The sequence below is a fragment of the Bos mutus genome, chromosome 17 (genome assembly GCF_027580195.1).
Source record: "Bos mutus isolate GX-2022 chromosome 17, NWIPB_WYAK_1.1, whole genome shotgun sequence".
Classification (NCBI taxonomy): domain Eukaryota; kingdom Metazoa; phylum Chordata; class Mammalia; order Artiodactyla; family Bovidae; genus Bos; species Bos mutus.
In genome coordinates, this window is record NC_091633.1 from 60986527 (window position 1) to 61011736 (window position 25210).

The 25210-nt window shown below is 39.0% G+C and overlaps 1 protein-coding gene across 3 annotated transcripts in view; it reads right to left on the bottom strand.

The window, feature by feature from the left end:
• The window catches only part of TTC29 (tetratricopeptide repeat domain 29), a 286353-nt gene that overhangs the window by 190582 nt on the left and 70561 nt on the right, over positions 1-25210 (bottom strand). For all 3 annotated transcript variants that reach the window (XM_070385623.1, XM_070385625.1, XM_070385624.1), the window contains exons 7-8: positions 13906-14118; positions 6100-6185 (exon numbers count right to left, since the gene is read on the bottom strand). In XM_070385623.1, the coding sequence (XP_070241724.1) occupies positions 6100-6185; positions 13906-14118 (299 nt within the window). The remainder of the gene's footprint in view (positions 1-6099; positions 6186-13905; positions 14119-25210) is intronic.

A 25210-nucleotide genomic window follows, 5' to 3' on the forward strand; every position in this document is an offset into this window, starting at 1 on the left:
GGCCTCCATGTCCATCACCAACTCCCGGAGTTCACCCAGACTCACATCCATTGAGTCAGCAATACCATCCAGCCATCTCATCCTCTGTCTTCCCCTTCTCCTCCTGCCCCCAATCCCTTCCAGCATCAGAGTCTTTTCCAATGAGTCAACTCTTCGCATGAGGTGGCCAAAGTACTGGAGTTTCAGCTTTAGCATCATTCCTTCCAAAGAAATCCCAGGGCTGATCTCCTTCAGAATGGACTGGTTGAATCTCCTTGCAGTCTGGGACTCTCAAGAGTCTTCTCCAACACCACAGTTCAAAAGCATCAATTCTTCAGTGCTCAGCCTTCTTCACAGTCCAACTCTCACATCCATACATGACCACTGGAAAAACCATAGCCTTGATTAGATGGACCTTTGTTGGCAAAGTAATGTCTCTGCTTTTCAATATGCTGTCTAGGTTGGTCATAACTTTCCTTCTAAGGAGTAAGCGTCTTTTAATTTCATGGCTGCAATCACCATCTGCAGTGATTTTGGAGCCCAACAAAATAAAGTCAGCCAGTGTTTCCACTGTTTCCCCATCTATTTGCTATGAAGTGATGGGACCAGATGCCATGATCTTAGTTTTCTGAATGTTGAGCTTTAAGCCAACTTTTTCACTCTCCTCTTTCACTTTCATCAAGAGGCTCTTTAGTTCTTCACTTTCTGCCATAAGGGTGGTGTCATCTGCATATCTGAGGTTATTGATATTTCTCCCGGCAATCTTGATTCCAGCTTGTGCTTCCTCTAGCCAAGCGTTTCTCATGGTGTACTCTAGAAATAGGTTCTGCTTAATAATGGGAAATAACTAAATAATGGGAAATACCTCAATGAATGTACTGAAGACTGATCTAAGTTGATGTTCCTAAGATTAGGAAGTGGAATGGAGTATTTACAGAGAAAGAAAATTCATGCACAAAAACAATTTATTTAGATAGGACCATCCTTTTTCTTAAAATAACTTTATGGTTGCAATGTTTGATTGTAGGAGCTGGGCCAAATTTGCAAAAGGTCTTGACTGTGATTTTTGGTAAAATATTTTCCTCTTTGAAATCTTAGGACTTCATAAGATACATTATTTTCTAAAGTTAAGAATTTACTCAACTTGGAAATTTTCAGGTGGACATTGACTATGGTTGAAGGGAATTACTACTTCTTTCCTCGGCACCTGATGTACATTGGTAGCTTTCTTCTCTTTTAAATATCAGGGTCTCTGTGACCTTCTGCACAGGTTTATTATAGGAACCATTGCTTGTCTTTACCAAATGGACTTTCCCCATTAGTAGGTACTTTAGCTCTAAAAAAAATCCATTATTTGTTTTTAGTTTAGTGCTAACTCATAATTCAATAAAGAATGCTTTGTCAGCAAGGAATGGATGGCCAAACCTCACTCATATACTTGTCAATATATTTTTCTCTAACATGTATTGCTGCTGCTGCTGTTAAGTCGCTTCAGTCATGTCTGACTCTGTGCGACCCCATAGAGGGCAGCCCACCAGGCTCCCCCGTCCCTGGGATTCTCCAGGCAAGAATACTGGAGTGTGTTGCCATTTCCTTCTCTAATGCATGCATGCATGCTAAGTCACTTCAGTCGTGTCTGACTCTGTGCAACCCTATGCACGGCAGCTCATCAGACTCCTCCGTCCACAGGATTCTCTAGGCAAGAATACTGGAGTGGGTTGCCATTTCCTTCTCCAATTACATGCAAAATCATTTATTAATAAATTAAAGCCTTCAAATCGAGATCAAAATTAGCAAAATTTCAGAGTCCCTTCTGTTTCACATCATGAGAACAATTAATTAGGGATAGTTACATGTGACAGGTTTTTCTAAATCAAGATTCTTTGGGGAAAAAAATCACATAAAAATCCTTAAACAGATGGACAACATTTTGGAAAGGAGAAGAAATTTATGAGAGATAGTAGTTGAATATAGGGGCAAGATACTGAAAAGCTGAAAATATTCCAACATAAATTTAAAATACAAGTGAGAGAATAAAAAGAGTGTATGGAGTTGATGGTAAGAATTAATGATAGACTGAATATAAGAAGGCAAAGGCTGAGACTAACGGAGCACTTTCTCAGCGTGAGGATGATCAGATCCAGTGCCTAGCATGATGTCTCTGTCACAAGGTGCTCAGTAAACAACTGTGAGTGAATTAAGGAGATCATGTCACCAGCCTCATCCAAGTCATCAAATATTCCACATTGCCTAAAAAATGAGCTTCACATTCCCCAGCAGAGCATTTAAGACTCTCCAATCCTCCAACACATTAAAAAAATATGATCTTGGAATTAGAATGAATTTCTAATTAAAAAAAAAAAAACTGTATTTGGAATGAGTAGTCTTTCTAAGAGGAGAAGGCAATGGCACCCCACTCCAGTACTCTTGCCTGGAAAATCCCATGGACGGAGGAGCCTGGTAGGCTGCAGTCCATGGGCTCGCTAAGAGTCAGACACGACTGAGCGACTTGACTTTCACTTTTCACTTTCATGCATTGGAGAAGGAAATGGCAACCCACTCCAGTGTTCTTGCCTGGAGAATCCCAGGGACGGGGGAGCCTGGTGGGCTGCCGTCTCTGGGGTCGCACGGAGTCGGACACGACTGAAGCGACTTAGCAGCAGCAGCAGCAGTCTTTCTAAGAATGTCCAGAAATCATACAAGAAGAAATTGATAAATTTGGCCACATACATATCTAAAAGCTCGGGATGGAAGAATTTCATAATAAGGTGAAAAAAAAAACCCAACAAAACAATGGCCTGTACTTATGGCTGATTCACCTTGTTGTATGGCAAAAACTAACACAACATTGTAAAGAAATTATCCTCCAATTAATTAAAAAAAAAAACACCTTAAAAAATGGCCTGGAAAAACATTCACAACACATATTAACTATATGTCTAAATTCTTAAAATACAAATAGCTCCTGAGAAAGCAGGCACTTTCACTGATTGTTATTGTTGTATGACTACAAACTTGTGAAGTGTCTTTGAAGTGAAGATCAGAAATAAAAATAAATTCATTTTTAAATTCACCTTCTCTCTGACTCAGCATTTCCACCTGTAGGAATTTACCCTGTAGATCATCTCTCACTTCAGCACAAAGCTGTTCACTGCTATACTCTATGTGACAAAAACTGATTGGTGGGAATGCAAACTGGCACAGTTGCTATAGAGAACAGTGTGGAGATTCCTTAAAAAACTGGAAACAGACCTGTCAAATGACCCAGAAATCCCAGTGCTGGGCATACACGCTGAGGAAACCAGAACTGAAAGAGACACGTGTACCTCAGTGTTCACTGCAGCACTGTTTACAATAGCCAGGACATGGAAGCAACCCAGATGCCCACCGACAGACAAGTGGATAAGGAAGTTGTGTACATATACACAATCAAATGTTATTTAGCTATAAAAAAGAACACATTTGAGTCAGTTCTAACCAGATGGATGAAACTGGAGCCTATTATACAGAGTGAAGTAAGCCAGAAAGAAAAACACCAATATAGTATACTAACGCATATATATGGAATTTAGAAAGATGGTAATGATAACCCTGTAAGCGAGACAGCAAAAGAGACACAGATGTATAGAACAGTCTTTTGGACTCTGTGGGAGAGGGCGAGGGTGGGATGATTTGGGAGAATGGCATTGAAACATGTATAATATCATATATGAAACGAATCACCAGTCCAGGTTTGATGCATGATACTGGTTGCTTGGGGCTGGTGCACTGGGACGACCCAGAGGGATGGTATGGGGAGGGAGGAGGGCCGGGGGTTCAGGATGGGGAACACGTGTACACCCGTGGCGGATTCATGCTGATGTATGGCAAAACCAATACAATATTGTAAAGTAATTAACCTGTAATTAACATAAATAAATTTGTATTAAAAAAAGAAACACCAATACAGTATAGTAAAGCAATATTTATGGAATTTACAAAGATGGTAACAACAATTCTATATGGAAGGCAGCAAAAGAGACACAGATGTAAAGAACAGACTTATGGACTCTGTGGGAGAAGGCAAGGGTGAGATGATATGAGAGAATAGCATTGAAACATGTATATTACCATGTGTAAAACAGATGACCAGTGCAAGTTTGATGCATGAAGAAGGGCACTCAAAGCCGGTAGGTGCTCTGGGCCACCCTAGAGGGATGGGGTGGAGAGGGAGGTGGGAGACGGGTTCAGAACGGGAGGACACATGTGCACCCGTGACTGATTCATGTCGATGTATGGCAAAAAGCACTACAATACTGTAAAGTAAGTAAAATAAATAAATTAATTTTTTTAAAGGAAAAAAAAAACCTGCTTGGAGATAACCTAAATGCCCACCAACAGGAGATGGTTAAATCCCTTATAGTATAGCTATATCATGGGGCACCATGCTATGCTATGCTAAGTCACTTCAGTCGTGTCCGACTCTGTGCGACCCCATAGACGGCAGCCCACCAGGCTCCCCCATCCCTGGGATTCTCCAGACAAGAACGCTGGAGTGGGTTGCCATTTCCTTCTCCAATGCAAGAAAGTGAAAAGTGAAAGTCAAGTCGCTCACCATGAGTCCTTTTTAAAATGAGACCTGTCTAGATATGCATTAGTATGGAGGAAGTTAATTCAGGAGGCAGAACAGTGTGTATAAAAACTTACTGTTTTGTAAACAACAAAATGGATACACATATATGTGTACTTATATGCCAGGCACACACATGAAAATTTTTGGCAGGATAAACCAGGAACTTGTAACTATAATTGCCTTTGAGAAAACTGTGAGACTGAGTATAGGGGCAGAAGGAAGATTTCTCTTCACTGTAAACTCTATGGAATTGTTTGAATTTATTTTGCCATGCACTTGCCATGTGATGAGGCAGGGGGGAATATCTTTAAGCCAGTTTTCACTTAATTTTCCAACTTGATCTCCTACTGTATCCTACCTTGCACATAACAATTCAGTGCTTCTCAAACCTTCTCAAACGTTCATGTTGAGTGTGTGTGAATGAGCGTGTGTCTAATATTCCATTATCCATGACGTTCATACTTTCTGCCTGTAGATATCCTACCCCTCAAAAGTTCTTCTGTGCAACCCTCTTGATTTTCAGTATTGGAACTAAATACATACTTATCTCTGAATTCAGAAAACCCCTGTCCATCCTTCTTTGAATTATAGTTGTTTACAAGTTGGTCACCCTCATTAAATTAGCTCCTAAAGGGAAATGTGCATCTTGTCGGCTTCTGTGCTCCTGAAAGTATCTGGAACACAACAGCCTTGCTGAATGCATGTCATTAACGAAAAAATATTAAGCAGAAGAGTCAACTAGGAAAACCCAAGTTTCCTATGATGACCCAATTTTAAGGATGATAAAGAATATATCTAGCTCAATTACAGGAATGCTACATAGCATGAATATCTAAAAGAGCCAGTAAGAGCTCCTTAAAGTTGAAAATAAAGCCAATACTCCATGTCAAATAGGGCTATTACCTGAGATGTAAACAAAATTAAATATGAAGGCACACTTGAAATGTATTAGAGGTAAGAGAAGAATGGGAGAAAAATTATTTCTGTTATAGAAAAGATAGCTTTTGACATTTTTTTTGTGTGTCAAACACCCCAAGCCTGATCATAAAATAGACAAAAAGTGATTTTTATCATGAAACAGGCTGATTCTCAGATTGGGACTAGCGATGCCTTCCCCACTTGGTGCCCTCTCCCCTAACTCCCACCTACGAAAAGTCCACAACAATGGAATTCAATCTGTTCCTTGTTAACCACCATCTTTTCGAAGAAAAATGTCCCAAACCACAAGTTTACTGTAATTTTTTTACTGTATACGTTTTGCTGTAATTTAAATCCACTTCCTCTTGTCCTTGGTGCTATGGGAGTGGGGGGCCCATTATTTGATATATTTAACTTCATCAGTAAAACCAATTTTTAATGCTTCTAGAATAGCTATTCTGCTTTAGTCTCTATAAACAGGTACACTTACATCAGGCCCATCTCATTCCTGTTGGCCTTATAACAACATACAATAAAACAAATATAATAAAATAAAAAGTGGCAGTGATGAAAAGTCTCCTTGAACTTACTGCTAATGCTGTTTCATACTCTCCAGCAGCCAAGTGCGCTAAGCCCAAGTAATAGGAAGCCTCTCCTTCCATCTTTTTGTCATTTCCTAAAACAAAAATGTAGAAAAAATATTATGGTATTGAAGAAACTGGCTTATTACCACAGAGTCTCTGCTTTTCAAGACAGTGGAAAGTTATTATAACAAAGTATACAGATTTATATCAACAACCCCCGAAGCCTAGCTGCGTACTGATCAAAAAGGCTGACATTAATATAATTTACCTGGGTCACAGATGTCAGAGGAAGGTGTGTTAGCAATATAATTATGATGAGTTTCCTCTGTGTACAAAATCCGGTCTTAGCATTTTGACAGCCCTATATGATTTCTATGCCAGTCACCTGTGTAAGGGCTTCCCACTTGGGGTTAGAGGTAAAGAACCTGCCTACCAGTTCAGGAGACATAAGAGGCATGGGTTTGATCCGTGGGTCGGGAAGATCCCCTGGAGGAGGGCATGCAACCCACCCCAGTATTTTTGCTTGGAGAATCCCATCGACACAGGTTTCTGGCAGTCCATAGGGTCACCAAGAGTCAGACATGACTTAGTATGCATGCACCACCATGTAAAACCTACAGCCATTCCCTATAGCTGTGACTACATACATGAAATAATTGATAAAGAGCATCAGCCTTACTTGGTGCATAAATACACATACACACACAGACTGGCATTCAGCTAAGTCTTCAGTAGGGCAGATACTTAGCAAATTAAGGAATTATTGCCTTGACTAGGTTTAGCTGGAAAGTTATTGCTTAAAACTTGGGTAAGAATGCCAGAGCTTGGTTTCTTGGTATAAAGTTCCATGCATATTTTGAAATCCAAACACATTTTCCCTTGCTAGTGACTGGTAAATGTTTTTCACCATCTTTTCACAAGGAATTTAGCCTAATTTTTGTAAGATGTGCTTTATTCCAGGCATTATCAAATTTTTCTTCTCAAAATATATAAACATGTAACATGTGCTTCAATAAGACATACATCACACTGTCTAATAAATAAATAATTTACTAACATTTAATGTACAAAATTTAACATGTAAATCTAATATACTTGCAAGAACCACAGGAGGTTCTTATTTTAAAAAATAATACTATTCTCTTTTACTTTTGGAAGTCTTTGCCTTTTAATGTTATCTGACTCCTGGGTGATGCAAATGCTGACAGATCTACCCTCATTTTTTATCTTTGGAAAGTAAAGATCCTTAGGTTTCTGCATTCCCACCATGATGGATTTCCACAGGAGCTAGCAATTCTCTGCTCAGCACTCACTGAATTACCTCTTGTGAAGCAGTGGCTCAACTGGAAGACTGCAAGGAAACAGGACAGCAAATGCCACTGACAGTATATTTTTTTCTTCTCTGACAATTTCATCAGTTGCAGAGAATTATACCCTCAAGATCTCACTTCAGCAGAGCTGATGATGCTAGTGATTCAGTCTGGGAAATTTGAACTCATAATTCAGCTGGGTCCTCACTTTTTCTCTGCTATAGGCTTACGACTGCTGGGGAGAAAGGTGGGACTAGGGAAGGAAAAGAAGGGGTAGAAGGAAGAGACTATGGTGGGAAGTTGCCTCTTCGATAATTAAAGGTTGATTACTTGAGACGTGTACTTGCTGTGTTAAATGGTGTAAAGCAGTGATAATTGCATGTTTGCATACAGGATCATTATTTGCATTAAACTTTATGTAAAAAGCAACCCAGAAAAGTAGAAAAAAAAATCTATTCCTGTAGACAGAAAGATTTTGAAATAGCTAATTGAAATAGATCACACCAAATAATAGTAGGGTTTAAGTATAAGAACTTCCTGTTTACTAACTGAGACAAAGTTAAGATAAACTGAAAGTAATAAAATAATGAAGGAAAACGTATTACAGTTGAGTGACACACTCAACAGTGACATACAAAAAAAAGTGTCAAATATTATTTATATTGTGTTGTTTACCTGAGTGGGTTAAATTTATATTAGCCATGCTATCCAAGTCAATAGTCATTTATCTTAAAGAAATTAATACGTTTTTATTTTCAAAACTAAACTGCTCATTCTTACACTAGTATGTTTACTAGAGAATCCAAAGAGGAAGTCATCCCAGGTAGAATAATGGACAGAGACAATGTTCTTGGGAGTAACTCAAATGTTTTATTAAAATGTGCCCTAAACCTTCCTTTTGTTATTTGGCTAATACATATTCACTCATTCATTTATTCAGAGCTTACACATATTCACTCATTCATTTATTCAGAGCTTATTTATTAGGACCATCCTATACAAGGTAGACGGAGAAGGCAATGGCACCCCACTCCAGTACTCTTGCCTGGAAAATCCCATGGACGGAGGAGCCTGGTAGGCTGCAGTCCTTGGGGTCGCTAAGAGTCGGACACGACTGAGTGACTTCACTTTCTCTTTTCACTTTCATGCATTGGAGGAGGAAATGGCAACCCACTCCAGTGTTTTTGCCTGGAGAATCCCAGGGACGGGGAAGCCTCGTGGGCTGCCGTCTATGGGGTCACACAGAGTCGGACATGACTGAAGTGACTTAGCATAGCATAGCATACAAGGTACAAGGGGGCAACAGGGAATGAGGTGGTTGGATGGCATCATGGACTCAATGGATATGAGTTTGAGCCAACTCTAGGAGATAGTGAAGGACAGGGAAGCCTGGCGTGCTGCAGTCCATGGGGTCGCAAAGAGTCAGACACAACTTAGTGATTTAAAACTAAATACCGGGCACAACTCTCAGCACTTGGAATCCATCAGTACATTAACCAGACAAATTCCCTGTCCTTGGGGAGTTTATATTTTAGAGAAATAAAAGGAAAAGACAGAAAATTGAAAATAAGCATAATAAATTATATGTAAGTTTCAGGGTGATAAGTATTTTCGGGGAAAAAATTAAGCAGGTTAAGGGGATTTGAGAATGATAAGTAGGGGTACAAAGAAAAAAGCAGGTTTCAATATTAAATACAGTTGTCAGGGTAGTAGATATCACTGAGGAGATGGTATCCACAAGAAAATGAAATTAAAGATAACAGAAAATTTGAGAAACTCACAACTATGTGGAAATTAAACACCCTTCTAAATAATCATTGGATCAAAGAATAAATGAAAAGGTAAACTACAAAATACTTTGAGATGAATGAAAATGAAAATACAAAACCCCCAAATTGTGGGATTCAGCTAAAGTAGAGCATAGAGGGACATGTACAGCTATAAATGCCTGTTTTTTTTTAAAAAAAGGAAACATCTTTTCACTTTATAAAAGTAGAAAAAGAATAACTAATTAAACTTAAAGCAAACAGAAGGAAATAATATAGAGAGGAAATAAGTGAAATAGAGAATAGAAAAAAAAGGTTATCAACAAAACCAAAAGTTGGTTCATTGAAAAAGTCTACAAAATTGACAGACCTTTAGCTAGACTTAACAAGGAAAAAAAGGAAATCCTCAAATTATGAAAACCAGGAATGAATGAGGGAAATCACCACAGTTCTTACAGAGATTAAAAAAATATTATAAAGAAATGTTATGGACAATGGTATACCAACAAATTAGATACAGTTGATAAAATGGAAAAATAGACACAAACTACTGAAAGTGACTCAAGAAGAGATGGAAAATATGAAAATATTCACAATAAGTAAAGAACTTAAATTAGAAATCAAGTACTTTCCACAAAAGAAGCCCAGATATCTTCAATGATGAAGTCTACCGAATATTAAAAATACAATCAACACCAATTCTTCACAGACTCCTCCAAAAACTGAGAACACTTCCCAAATCATTCTGTGAAGACACTGTTATTTTGACATCAAAAAACACCACAAGAAGAGAAAACTACAAGCCAACATCCATCATAAATATAGACAATTCCCAGTAATTACTAGCAAAGCCAATCCAGGAGTTAAAGGAAAAGGATTAAACACCAGGATCGAGCTGGATTTATCCCAGGAATTTAGGGTTGATTCAACATGTGCAAATCAGTCCATGTAATATAATATTTTTAATAGAAAGGACAAACCACATTTTCATCTCAATAGATGCAGAAAAAGACATTTCACAAAATCCAACCCTTTTTTATGATTTAAAAAACCCTCAACAAATTCCGAATAGAAGGGAACTTCCTCAACGTGTTAAAAAAAAGTATCTACAAAAATCCCCACAGCTAACATTAAACTTAATGGTGAAAAACTGACAGCTTTTGTCCTAAGATCAGGAAGAAGACAAAGATGGCCTCTGACACCAGCCCTCACATTTATGGTCAATTAAACTTATCAACATTCCCAAGACAAGACTGAGAAAGAAGAGCATTTTCAACAACTACTACTGCTTAGATGGTAAAGTGTCTGCCTACAATGCAGGAGACCTGGGTTCGATCCCTGGGTCAGGAAGACCCCCTGGAGAAGGAAAAGACAACCCACTCCAGTACTCTTGCCTGGAAAATCCCATGGACTGAGGAGCCTGGTGGGCTACAGTCCATGGGGTCACAAAGAGTCGGACATGACTGAGCGACTTCACTTCACTTCGGTACTGGGGCAACTGGATACCCACATGCAAAACATGAAGGTGGACCCTCTTGACACACACACACACACACCCTAAATATAGGACTTAGAACTATAAAACTCTTAGAATAAAATATAGAAGTAAATCTTCATGACTTTGGATTAGTGAAAACCTTCATAGTTATGATATCAAAAGCACAAACAACAGAAGAAGGAATACATTACTTTGCACTTTATCAAATTAAAAACTTGGCCCTCAGTGTATCCCATCAGAAAGGGAAAAGAAAACCCAGTGTTTTCAAATCACAAATCTGATGAAGGACTTGCCCTAGAATATTAGAGGATTCTTATAACTCAATAATAAAAAGAAAAATAACCCAATTAAAAATGGACAAAGAAACTGAATACACATTTCTGCAAAGAAGATATACAAATGGACAGTAAGCACACAAAGAGATGTTCAACATCATTAACCAACAGGGATATGCAAAATAAATTCAGTGAGGTATCATTTTATACCCACTAAAGATGACTATAATAAAAAGATGAGCAACAGGTGCTTGTGAGGAGATGGCTAAAGTGAAACCCTTTATATTTTGTTGACAGGAATGTAAAACAATTCAGTGACTTGGGAAAACTCTTTGCCAGTTCCTCAATAAGTTAATCCTGAACATTCATTGGAAGGACCGATGCTGAAGCTGAAGCTGCAGCTCCAATACTTTGGCCAACTGATGCAAAGAACTGACCCATTAGAAAAGGCCCTGATCCTGGGAAAGATTGAAGGAAGGAGGAGAAGGGGACAACAGAAGATGAGATGGTTGGATGGCATCACTGACTCAACGGACACTGAGTTTGAGCAAGCTCTGGGAGATGGTGAAAGACAGAGAAGCCTGGTGTACTACAGTCCAGGGGGTCACAAAGAGTCAGACATGACTGAGTGACTGAACAAGAACAACAACAAGTTAAACATATAGTTACGCTGCTGCTGCTGCTGCTAAGTCGCTTTTGTCGTGTCCGACTCTGTGCGACCCCACAGACGGCAGCCCACCAGGCTCCCCCGTCCCTGGGATTCTCCAGGCAAGAACACTGGAGTGGGTTGCCATATGCCCCAGCAATTCCACAACTAGGTATATACCCAGAGGAACTGAAAACATGTACACAAATGTTCAGAGCAGCATTATTCATAACAGACAAAAGGTGGGAACAACATAAATGTCCATCAACTGATGAGTGGATAAAGAAAATGTGATAATAATCATACAATAGTGCATTATTTGGCCATAAATATGAATGAAGTAGTGATACACATTACAAGATGAATAAACTTTGAAAACATGATGCGAAGTGAAAGAAACTAGGCACAAAGGAACATACACAGCATAATTCCATTTGTGTGAGCTACCCAGAAGAGGTCAGTGCACAGAGACAGAAAGAAGATGAATGGTTACTAGGGGACAGGGGAACAAGGGTGTGGGGCATGACTTCTAGTGAGTATGGGGTCAGTGTTGATGTTTGTACAACTCTGTGCATTTATTAAAGACCAACGATGACCGAAATATGAAAATAATAGAATACTAGAGTCATGAGACCACTGTATGGCTGATGCTATACTTGTGCATTACATGAAGGCGCCCTAACAAAGGAGCTGGTGCTCTATGGATATCAGTCCTCTTCAAATACTATGTAATCCAATGTGGGAGGCAAGGCATGCAATCATCAGCCTGCTGCTTCAGGCTCCCTGACCAAAGCAGAAGGCAACAAGAAGGGGTGATTTGTTCCAGAGCATTTCAGCAGCTGTCAGAGCTCTGTGAAATACTGTGCCATCTTTTAACCTGTGTTCTTTCTTATATGCAAACTATGGGCACACATATTTATTGGTTTCAAAAGATACTCAAAATTATTACAGCATAAGAAGTTGGTTTTCTCCTATTCTCTTTATCTGTCCTTTGGAAAGTGAGAGATGCTTTCAGAGAGGAGACTGCTTGGCAGGTTCTGACTGTTGGAAGAGACCCTAAGAACTTTGCTTTCTTTGTGAATTACCTTACGATTTAGCAAATGTGAACCTAAAGTGAAATACCTTTTCCTAACTGATAACATTAACTTACATTAAAATTTCACATAACTTTTCGCATGACTAAAGTTAGCTGCTGAAATTGATCTAAGAGCTAACTATTTATGTCAGTGTTACCCCTTTGGGGTAGGTACTCGATCACCATTCATTCAAAAGCAGTTCATTCAATGGGATACATCTTTCAACGTTATATTTATTTCAACTAATACTATTTTTAAAAAGTAACAGAGAGAATAAGCTAAGATTTTTACTTTCACTCTTTAAAAAATTAAAATCAAACCCAGAAAATCACTCCTGTTTACTCCAAATAAGCCATTTGTTATTCAGTAAACCAACTGATTAAATATAAACACAAGCTAATGAACTTTGGTTCAAGGGTATAACTTCCATCTTTTCCTCCTTTATGAAAGGGCTACTCTATTAATAAATTACTCTGAGATAATTTATTTTACTTTGCATCTCACAAAGTAAAAGCTTATGAGTGTATGTTCCAAATTTTTCTTTGTATTTTATTCATATGCAAATGATATAGACTATCAAGCATGTGATCAGCTCTCACAAAAGCATTTTCACTATTATGAGTGTGCATATGAATCACCTGGGGATCTTGCAAACCTGCAGATCCCGATGCAGTCGGTCTGGAGTGGGGTCGGAGAAGCTGCGTTTCTTACAAGCTTCCAGACGACGCTAATGCTGTCAGTCCAAAGGCCATACTCTTTGACAGGCCAGGGTCTAAAATATATTAAACCTCATCTTCCTGTTATTCCTAACTTAATATCCATCATATATTTCCTATTACCTGACAAAATGGAATTTACAGTGAAAGGTCTCTCAGATTTTAAGAAATATATGACTTTAAGTGTGCACATGTGTGTGCACACACGCATCCATGTGCACACACACACACCCTTAACTTTTGCAAATGACCTTACCTTCTCATTATGGGTTTATTGGTTTATCACATTACTCCCAGAGGGTTGCAATTTTGGAGATAAAGCTTTCAAGAAACTAATGGATTTCTTGTTGTCAGCACTAAGGCCCCTCTGTTTTACAGTGAAACTTGAAAGTATATTGATGGCATTTGTCTCTGCATTTCATAGGAAATAATCACCCAAACACTTGACGGTTTTTACCTCCCTCTTGGGAGAAGCAGCATCTGCCCATTAAAGGCAGCAGTGTGAGAGTGCTCTTTTCCACCCACCTTCTTTGGCTATTTCACAAGCTTTTATTAGAATTCTGATGGCCTGTTTGTATTCTTTATTTTCCAGCATTTTGTCTGAGAGTAATCTGTAGGTCCTCAGGAGACTCTCACAGGCCAACAAGTTGAGAACACGGCCTGTCTCATCCTTCCATATCCGCCCTTGCGTCAATTGATGGAAGGCTTCATAATGCTCCGCAGCTTCCAGAAGCTGACCTGAGGAATAAAAGCCATTCATAAATACCAACCACAGACCAGAACATAGCTTCAAATATTTTGAATACTTCTTGTGCTTTACTATTCAAGTGGGGTGAAGGAGGGTGGAACCATGGGATGTGTTCAAGTCTTTCTAAGGCTGAAGAGGACTTCAGCTGATTGAAAGGAGCTATCTCAATATGGATCTGAGATTCAGCAGATTTTTTTTAATTAATTTTTAAAAAATTAATTTCTTTAATTGGAGGCTAATTACAATATTGTGGTGGCTTTTGCCATACATTGACGTGAGTCAGCCATTGGTGTACACGTGCCCCTATCCTGAACCCTCCTCCCACCTCCCTCCCCATCCCATCCCTCAGGGTTGTCCCAGTGCACCGGCTTTGAGTACCCTGTTTCAAGCATTGAACTTGGACTGGTGATCTATTTCACACATGGTAATACACATGTTTCAGTGCTACTCTCTCAAATCATCCCACCCTCGCCTTCTCCCACAGAGTCCAAAAGTCTGTTCTTTGTATCTGTGTCTCTTTTGCTGTCTTGCATATATGGTCACCGTTACCACCTTTCTAAATTCCATATATATGCGTTAATATAGTGCATCGGTGCTTTTCTTTCTGACTTACTTCACTCTGAATAATAGGCTCCAGTTTCATCCACCTCATTAGAACTGATTCAAATGAGTTCTTTTTAATAGCTGAGTAATATTCCATTATGTATGTGTACCACAGCTTTCTTATTCATTCATCTGCAGATGGACCTCTAGGTTGCTTCCATGTCCTTCCTAGCTATTGTGAACAGTCAGCACTGATTTTGGACAGACACTTGTTAAAGGGATATACTTGGGCTAGTAGAAATTAATGAGAATTGAATATGTTTAGAGATGGTGTGAATGTTAAGTAATAATTATTAACAAGAATCATATTAGCTAACATTTATTTACTCAACATGATGCATGCAAGGGATGGCTGCTATGTACTATACATGCATTTCTCATTTAATCATCAAAACAGTCCTATGGAATATAGATTTGTTATGATTACATTTTACAGAAGAAAAGAGTGAGGTTAAGAATTTTGCCCATGGGCTTCCCTGGTGGCTCAGTGGTAAAGAATTCACTTGCCAATGCAGGAGACACAAGTTTGATCCCTGACCCGGGAACACCTCACATGCCATGCAGCAACTGAGTGTGTGGGCCACCACTATCGAGTCTGTGCTCTAGAGCCTGGGAATCACAACCGCTGAGCCCACGTGCCACAACTACTGAAGCGTGAGCACCCTACAGCTGTGTGCTCCACCAGAGAACCCACCGCAATGAGAACCCGAGCACCTCATCTAGAGGGTAGCCCCTGTTTGCTGCAACTAGTGAAAATCCTGTGCAGCAACAAAGACCCCGCACAGCTAAAAATAAATAAATAAATAATCAATTTTAAAAAACGACTTTGCCCAAGATTGCATGGCCAGTGGCTTAGCAGATCTGGACAGTCTGATTTCAGAGCCCATGTTCTAAACCTCTCTGCTGTCCTGTTATCCCAGTAGAGCAGCAATTTTTCATTCTTAATAACTGAGGTATCTTGAGAGACGGTGCATTTGCTACAGGTTTCAAATGTAAATATTATGGAGCTTTAAACTACTTTTGAAAGTCTGAACTTTTCAAGGAGACTTTGTATATTCTGCTTAACTTTAAATAATAAAATAACAACTGCCCTTCTGTATTATATTTTATAATATAGTTGAAAATATATCTTCTCAAAGTCAAAATTCTAACTTACAGTCATTTGATTCCTTAAAATATGAGCAAGCACATTTCTGGAAGGGTAGTTTGTAGTTCCCCACTATAGACTGTATTTTACTTGTGAACTGACTTATAGAAATGCGCACAAAATCCTGTAATATAGATACCTCTGTTATAGTATTGGAATTACTTAACTGGAATTAACTGAAAAAGCACTTACATCTAGGCATTCCAATATCACTATTTAAGAGTAACTGTAGGCTCCAAGTGGACAGTCTGAGTTCCTATACCACTGTTACCATTTCTGCTGTTTGCATGCATGCGTGCTAAGTCACTTCAGTTCAGTCCAGTTCAGTTCAGTCACTCAGTCATGTCCGACTCTTTGCGACCCCATGAATCGCAGCACGCCAGGCCTCCCTGTCCATCACCAACTCCCGAAGTTCACCCAGAATCACATCCATCGAGTCACTGATGCCATCCAGCCATCTCATCCTCTGTCTTCCCCTTCTCCTCCTGCCCCCAATCCCTCCCAGCATCAGTCTTTTCCAATGAGTCCAAAGTACTGGAGTTTCAGCTTTAGCATCAGTCCTTCCAAATAAATCCCAGGGCTGATCTCCTTCAGAATGGACTGGTTGGATCTCCTTGCAGTCCAAGGGACTCTCAAGAGTCTTCTCCAACACCACAGTTCAAAAGCATCAATTCTTCGGCGCTCAGCCTTCTTCACAGTCCAACTCTCACATCCATACATGACCACAGGAAAAACCATAGCCTTGACTAGACAAACCTTTGTTGGCAAAGTAATGTCTCTGCTTTTGAATATGCTATCTAGGTGGGTCATTACCTTCCTTCCAAGGAGTAAGCGTCTTTTAATTTCATGGCTGCAATCACCACCTGCAGTGATTTTGGAGCCCCAAAAAATAAAGTCTGACACTGTTTCCACTGTTTCCCCATCTATTTCCCATGAAGTGATGGGACCAGATGCCATGATCTTAGTTTTCTGAATGTTGAGCTTTAAGCCAACTTTTTCACTCTCCACTTTCATTTTCATCAAGAGGCTTTTTAGTTCCTTGTCACTTAAGTCACTTCAGTCATGTTCAACTCCATGTGACCCACTGGATCATGACTCACCAGGCTCCTCTGTCCATGGGATTCTCCAAGCAAGACTACTGGACTGGATTGCCATGCTCTCTTCCAGGGTATCTTCCCAACCCAAGGATCAAACTTGCACCTCTCACGTCTACCTGCACTGGCAGGTAGGTTCTTTACCATTAGCACCACCTGGGAAGCCCTTCTGCTGTTTAGCCTCAGGCTAATTACTACCCTCTTTGTGCCCAAATTTAAGGCTTCTGCAAACAAGATTATAGTGTAATTATTCAAGGTGTTATTGTGAGAAATGAATGAATATGTGTTCAATATCTGATACAGAGTAGATGCTCAATAAACATAGCTACTGTTACCAGCTGGCATAGTGATAATATTTTTTAAAAATCCACAGGCCAAATGAAACATAACCACTATTTATTTTTAAGTACAACATATTCTTCCAACAAAATATGTAGTTAAGTCCTGATGAAAATATTATCATGACTGATTAAAGGACCTTGAACTGATGTAGGATATCAGTTCAGTTCAGTTCAGTTCAGTCGCTCAGTTGTGTGTGTGAAAGGACCCTGAATTGATGTAGGATATCAGTTCAGTTCAGTTCAGTTCAGTCGCTCAGTTGTGTCCGACTTTTTGCGACCCCATGAATCGCAGCATGCCAGGCCTCCCTGTCCATCACCAACTCCCGACATATTAGGCTCAATTTCCTTAAATAAGATGCACGATAGAGGTGTTAACTAACCCTACAGTCAGAATCATTTTGCAACATGTAACTATATCAAATCAACACATTGTACACATTAAACCTATATAATATTATATGTCAATTACATCTCAATAAAGCTATAAAAATAAACAACAGAAAAAAAGATACATTGCACAGTACAGGTTGAACACGCCCCTGCTATGACTATTGTGTATAATTTCTTCCTACTGGCTCACTAGAAAAGACCGTGAAGCTGGGGAAAATTGAAGGTGGAAGAAGGGGACGACAGAGGATGACATGGTTGGATGGCATCACTGACTCAATGGACATGAGTTTGAGTGAACTCCAGGAGTTGGTGATGGACAAGAAAGCCTGGCGTGATGCAGTCCATGGGGTCGCAAAGAGTCGGATAGGACTGAGCTGAACTGATTTTTGCATTGAATTTGTTATTAAAATAAATATTAAAATGCACATATAAAGAAGTAGTATTTTCAAAGAAACACAACAGAGATATACAATCAGGAAATGATCTGTACAAAAATTCAGTAAATCCATGACTAGTCTGAGCCCCTTGCAGAAGGAGGGTGTATCAGTAAAGAAACATGGGAGGGGTGGCTTGTGATGCTGAGCTATTTATAAACTTGTATTATGAAATTTTCACATGATGAAAGACTACAAAGCCATAAATATGATATTACAGAAGAATATTTGATTACATGGACAGGTGCTTATGATAAGTGAAAATACTGAAAATTATCAGAAAACATTTACAAAGCAGTATCAGTGTTATCTGGGTGATGAATGGTTTGTTTTCTGTTTTTCTTTCTGATTACTGGCATCTGCTACTGTTTCTAGCATCAAAATATGTTCAGTGTGTTAAAAGAAATATGTAATAGGAGCTATTTTAAAATAATGCCCAGTTCTTTTTCATTTTGATACAAATACTCAGGGTTGAAGTTTCTTATTCTGTCTTTACATCTAACTGACAAATTTTCTCTTTCCTCCCACAAAAGCGGGCACAGTTTTTCACCTCTCTCCTGCAGCAGCACTCAGTAGAAACACCTTTCTCCAAATACCCATGACTCTCATTTCTTTTTTAAAACTCGAATGGAGCATTGACATATATGTGTGTTATGTTTCCTCTGTTAACTATATTTCTGCCTGTAAAGTATCCCTGGAAAGATTGTATATGAGAGTACTTTTTTTTCATCCAGCATCCATTTATTCATAAAGTATGGATACATATTTCTCTTTGGTCATGTAAATAGGGATGGATGGATACAGGGAACTGTGAGTAAATGAGAGAGTTCCAAAAAAAAACTGGGGACTATAAGGAGACTAAGAAGGGCCTGACAGCATCTGTGGTCACACACAGTAACCATATGGAAAGAGGGTCCAAAGGTGTGTTATACAATAACAGATTCACTAAGAATTCCAGGAGAGCCAGGAGAGGAAGCTCTCGCGGTAACCCAAGTGATTATAATGAGATGCAAATGATGCATAATGATGCAGACAGTATGTGAGAAGTGATAACTGGGTCCAAGATTTGATCCACATCAGGCAGAAAGTGGAAGTAAGGGGAAGGGAGGGGGAAAGTGGGGAAAGGAGATGTCCAGGAAATGGGGAGAGGGATGGAGATGGGGAAGGCAGGGAGAAAGGTGGGGACTGTGTCTCGGTATTCCAAACAAGCCAGATTTCTCTCCCGGCTACTGATGTCATCAGATTTCCTGCACAGGCTGTCTATGCAGAAATGAAATAAGAGAGGTTCTTGGGACATTGGTTTCAGTTGATTAGGATGGAAGGGGGCCTTGGGATGATTGAGAAATAGACTTTTCAGTTGAGTTTGATTTTTGATTAAGCAGTGGGGACTAGTATCAGTGTACTGCCTAGCTGATAATTACTAGCCAAAGTTAAGCTCTTATGTGCTTGAGTTATGCTATTAGAAAGCAGCCTAGGCCAAGATACTCAGTAAAAGGTACAGACAACTATTGTTTCTCAAAGAGCGATGGCTGCTAGTTCAAAAAGGTTTTTTCCCCTCATACATTATCCTAGTTAACCTTTCAAACCTTTCAAAAGGTGTCCTCTTTTTACACCAAAGAGGACACTAAGGCTCACAAACATTAAATGACTCAAATTGCTAAAAGATGATGTTTAAGATTTAAATCCAGGATCGCCAAACCACCCCTAGAGCTTGGTTCTCCCATATCAGAACAAGTCAGAAAACTTAGATTGAGTAAGTCAGACTGTCTGGACATAAATCTCTCAAGTTAAAACAATGCTGGAGTTACATGATTTCTAGCGTCTTCCAGGCCTATAACTCTGTGCCCCTATTAAGGTAGTCACAGGAACTTCCAACATGAACAAACAGATACTACATATTGATGTGCTTCTCAATGCTCTCCCTGAGGGAGTCTAATGTACAACCAACTCTGTAGTCCACATCTAAATTCTCTACTTTAACCTAAACTGTGAGATGACATCCATGGGGTGAGGGTACCTAGGATGTCACATACATAGTCCCAACCTGTGATCACATCCAGCTACTCATGGCTTTATGTCTGCTTCCTCAACCACTCTACCACAAAGGAGGGAGGGCCCAGGGGGTTCTGATCAGCCCTGTTTATTTATTTTTAAATTTTTATTGGAGCATAATTCATTTATAATGTTTCAGGTGTAAGGCACAGGAAATCAGTTATTCATATACATATATCCATTCTTTCTTAGATTCTCTTTCCATATAGGTTATTTTGAGCATTGAATTCCCTGTGGTATAACTAATAGTAAGTACTTATTAGTTATTAGTTATCTATTTTATATATAGTAGTGATCAGCACTGTTTTAAACCGAGGTGCCTACATAGAGGAAGAAGAGTTTTCCAGCCCTTCTTGAATGTAGGGAATCATTTCTAAAGTTATCCAGTGGCAAATAGGAGAGTAAGTCAGCCAGCAAGGATTTGATCCAAATAATCATAAGCATACAAATGACCTGGCTGTAATTTCTAAAGACTGGTCAGAATGTGAAAGTACATATTATGATATGGTATAATATTTGATTTAAAAATATTAAAATGTCTATGAAGGGAGCATATGAATTTAAATAGGAAAATATTTTCCTTTAAGCATGACTAACAATGTGATCATTTCCATCCAATTTATATTTCCAACAGTGAAAGCAAAGAAAGAAAGTGAAGTCACTCAGTCGTGTCCGACTCTTTGCGACCCCATGGACTGTAGCCCACCAGGCTCCTCCGTCCATTAGATTCTCCAGGCAAGAGTACTGGAGTGGGTTGCCATTTCCTTCTCCATCCAACAGTGAACAGGACTTTAAAGATTTTCTTACTTTATGAGTAAAGACTCATATTAATATCAATTAGATATTTATTAGGACATAATGCACCCTGTTCTTATATACCTGAGATAAATAGTATAAAAAGTCTTCAATCCAGTGATTATTTTGACAAAGCTAAATGTAAATATAAATGGAGATCCTGAGTCAGGTTTTCAAGTTTGGCTCATGGCAGCCCTTTACAGCTTCTTCGGCATGTTCAGTGTATCTGCCCTTTGTTACCAGATGAGCCAGCAAGATTCCCAGTTCCCACCATCAATCTTGCTGAAGGACAGGTGTCTAGACAGGCATCCTTCTCTGGCATTTTCAGGCATTAACATTACTTTTCATTGAGAAAGAGGGCAGAGAGAAGAAAAACAATTAGAACAAGGTATCACAAAAGTAAAAGTTTACTGAAAACCAAAGAGAGGAGGATTCAGGCACATTCAGAGATGGTAAAGGCATCTTGAGGGGACATGAGCTTTATCTTCTTGCACCAGGAATTACTCATCACTATGAGTAACAAAGATCACAGGAGTTAACTGTGATAAGGAAGACATGCCGTGTCTCATCACTAGGAGTGCCTGGTTCTACACCAGAACAAAAATCCAGAGCATCCACTCATATTTCAAGTTGATGAGGGCAGAAAATGGAGCCAAGATGTTTTGCGGGAGTGACTGGAGATGGCCTTCCATCAATAATCAATTTATCTCAAGAACATGAGATACTATCAGAAAACATATCCCAGTGGGAGACACACTGTGAACAACTGCAAACGAGAAGAATCCAGGATGCACAGAAGTGGGCTCAGTGCCAAGTGTTTCTTGGTTTTTCTGGTTTGTTTTTTAAACAATTATACAACATCTACAGATGTTGTTTATAGTTTTTCATCTAAAAGAAAGTGTACTCTTAAAACTACTACAAAGGAGTTCCCTTTACCCAAAGCCCACATAAACAAGAAATCCCCCCATTTATTTAAAAATACAAACAAAAACCCAGACAGTGTTGTAAACTGCAAAATGTTTGGTAGGATGTTAAGACAAACACTATGTAGAGAAAACAAGGTTTTATACATTTGGGTGTTACCCAAATTGCTGCTTACCCCTCTTTCCTGGCACAACATCTCTGAAAGTTTATAGATATTTGTTGTATGACAGCAGATGTCTAGAACAAATATTAAGCAAAGGAGAATGTATATGGTCTCTCCCATTTTAGTTTTTTTTTTAAAGTAGGAAGATTGACTAGATATTAACACAAATGGGTTTAAATGTGAAGCTGCCATAAAAGCAGGAACATAAATGTAATTCTCCCAGCCGCTATTTTGATGCACATTTTTGATTCCATGAATATTTTATGAAATGGCCCAAACTAAAGCCATATAACATTCCTGCATTACTGATGCTTGCGCCCGTAAGCTACGAACATTAGAGGCATGATTGAGTGCATTAAAATGAACTCATTCAGCAGTGCATTGATTACTCGAAGGGGGAGGGAAAAGAAAAAAAGAAAAAGAAAAAAGAAGTTGCTCCACTTAAGAAAACAGCACACGAATCTAAAGTTTGCAATATAATAAAGGTGAAAGCAAGTTTGAAATAAAATAATATTTCATAAATAGGCTGTGACTCTGTCTAGACTTGACATTAATTAGGCAAGGTGTTAATTATGTCCAAAGATGGCTCTGGTATTGTTCAGGTAATTTCAAATGTCACAATCTCTGAGATGCTCAGGCTGGCCTGCTTTAGCTCCATGCATCAGCAATTCTGAAAGTAGCTAATTATTTCCTTTTCTATCAACTTGTACATTTGCCAGTAAAAATAATGCTACAGGAACAATTGCATGAGAATAATTTGACAGGCCCATAAGGCCTATTTCTTCAACAGCCTTGGTATAAGTCATAAGCATATTTAGTTGTAAATGGTGCACATTTGCTGAAGAATTTAAGGAAATATTCCACTTTGGCCTAAAACAACAACCTAAAGGAACAATAAAGCTTTATGTATCTTATATTACATTTTAATCTGAAGCTACTGGACATCTTTGGCAGTTGGTACTATTCTGTATGATGTAGGCATAAACTCTGCTAGAAGCAATATTGAATAGCAGCAAAAAGAGAAAAATGTTATTATTGCCTTTTTATTAAAACAAAAGACACTGCTTTCCATTTCAGTTTAACTGCATGAACAATTTATATTATCTCTGGTTTTAACATTCAATTATGATAATTATAACGGCATGATCCATGCTGAAATATTAAGGGTCTGTCATACTTCCCAATGGAAACTATCACTTTTAAGGATTTATCTCTTATCAGGGGAGATATGTTCTGTGTTCTCACCCACTGCACACCAGTGCAAGATGGAATGCCAGAAAACAAAGATTTTGTTTCTGAAACTCAATAGCATCCCTAATAAACTGGGAAGACAATGTGCCCGTAACTTTTGAGTAGTTTCTCTGGGATGTCTAGAGGAAATGTAAGGTGGTGGTCAGTCGGTAAAGAATCTGCCTGTAATGCGGGAGACCTGGGTTCAATTCCTGGGTTGGGAAGAAAAAAATCCCTGGAGAAGGAAATAGCAGCCCACTCCAGTATTTCTGCCTGGAGAATTCCATGGGCAGAGGAGCTTGGCAGGCTACAGTCCGGAGGTCACAGAGTCGGAAATGACTGAATGACTAACACTTTCACTTTCAAGGTGCTCGATGCACGATACTGGATGCTTGGGGCTAGTGCACTGGGACGACCCAGAGGGATGGTATGGGGAGGGAGGAGGGAGGAGGGTTCAGGATGGGGAACACATGTATACCTGTGGTGGATTCATTTTGATATTTGGCAAAACTAATACAATTATGTAAAGTTAAAAAAATAAAATAAAATTAGAAAAAAAAAAGAACATTTAAAAATAAAAAAAAAAATAAAAAAATAAAAACTGGAATCCTTTATCATTTTGAGCAAAGATTTCAGATGGATGTTGTAGGTGTGCTACCATGCCTCTTTTAAAGAATACAGGTCACTAAACCAAGACAATGAAAATAGGTCCCAGGAAGACAGGAAGGAAGGCATGGGAGAAATTCACCAAAGCCTTTATCACTGATGTTGGCAATGCTGGTGAGTTAATTTTTAAATTCCAAAAAATTTGCCAGGACTTCCGAAGTATTCTGGAGGAACTGTTATCAACTGCCGTTGCTTGTCATTTCAGATACCTGAATTGTGGTCAGTGGTGGACATACTGCACAAACTTATAATACACTAATTATTATGCTCAGATGGTACTTTCTATCTAAGTGTTATAATTTCTAAGGATTAAGCATTAGGCAGCTTTGCTCTTAAATGTTCACACTTGGAAGTACTGAAATCACTCCAATAATTTTTTAAAGTGTAAACCACTTGTATGCTGTATAAACAACAGGAAATTAATACTAGCCATTGAAAAGCTTATAAAGCTTTCTACCTCATCTTAAAATCATAAGTAAAAAGTGTTGACAAACATAAAAGTCTAAGGAGAAATACCGTCAATATTGACATTAGATCAACTAATGAATTATTTTGCTCTGGACTTGATCAATCACATAATTCTCACTTGAATTACAGATTGCTCATGATTTTAAATAAACCACGTTCTGATGATGTGTACCATGGTTACATGAGCCAAGAGAAAGGTGGGGAGTGTAAATGCTGAAGTATCACCATTGATTCCCTTATGGGAGATGAGGGGAATGAGGAGGATTTTCCCCATACATGGCTGTTGTGGTTGAAATAAGTATCTTCTAATTTTGGGTATTACAAAAACCTAACTAACTGAAGGCCTTCCCTGGTGGTTCAGTGCTTAAGAATCCGCCTGTGGTAAAGAAGACACGGTGTCCCCCAGAGAAGGAAATGGCATTACACCCCAGTGTTCTTGCCTGGAGAATTCCAGGGGCAGGGGAGACTGATGGGCTACAGTCCGCGGTACTGCAAAGAGCTGGATACAACTTAGCAACTAAACAACAGCAACTAACAAAGTAATCTATTTAGGTGAGTATGGAGGGAGAAAAATAATATTAATGGAGTCCTTACCATGTGCCATGAAATTAAAAGACGCTTACTCCTTGGAAGGAAAGTTATGACCAACCTAGAGAGCATATTCAAAAGCAGAGACATTACTTTGCCAACAAAGGTTCGTCTAGTCAAGGCTATGGTTTTTCCTGTGGTCATGTATGGATGTGAGAGTTGGACTGTGAAGAAGGCTGAGCACCGA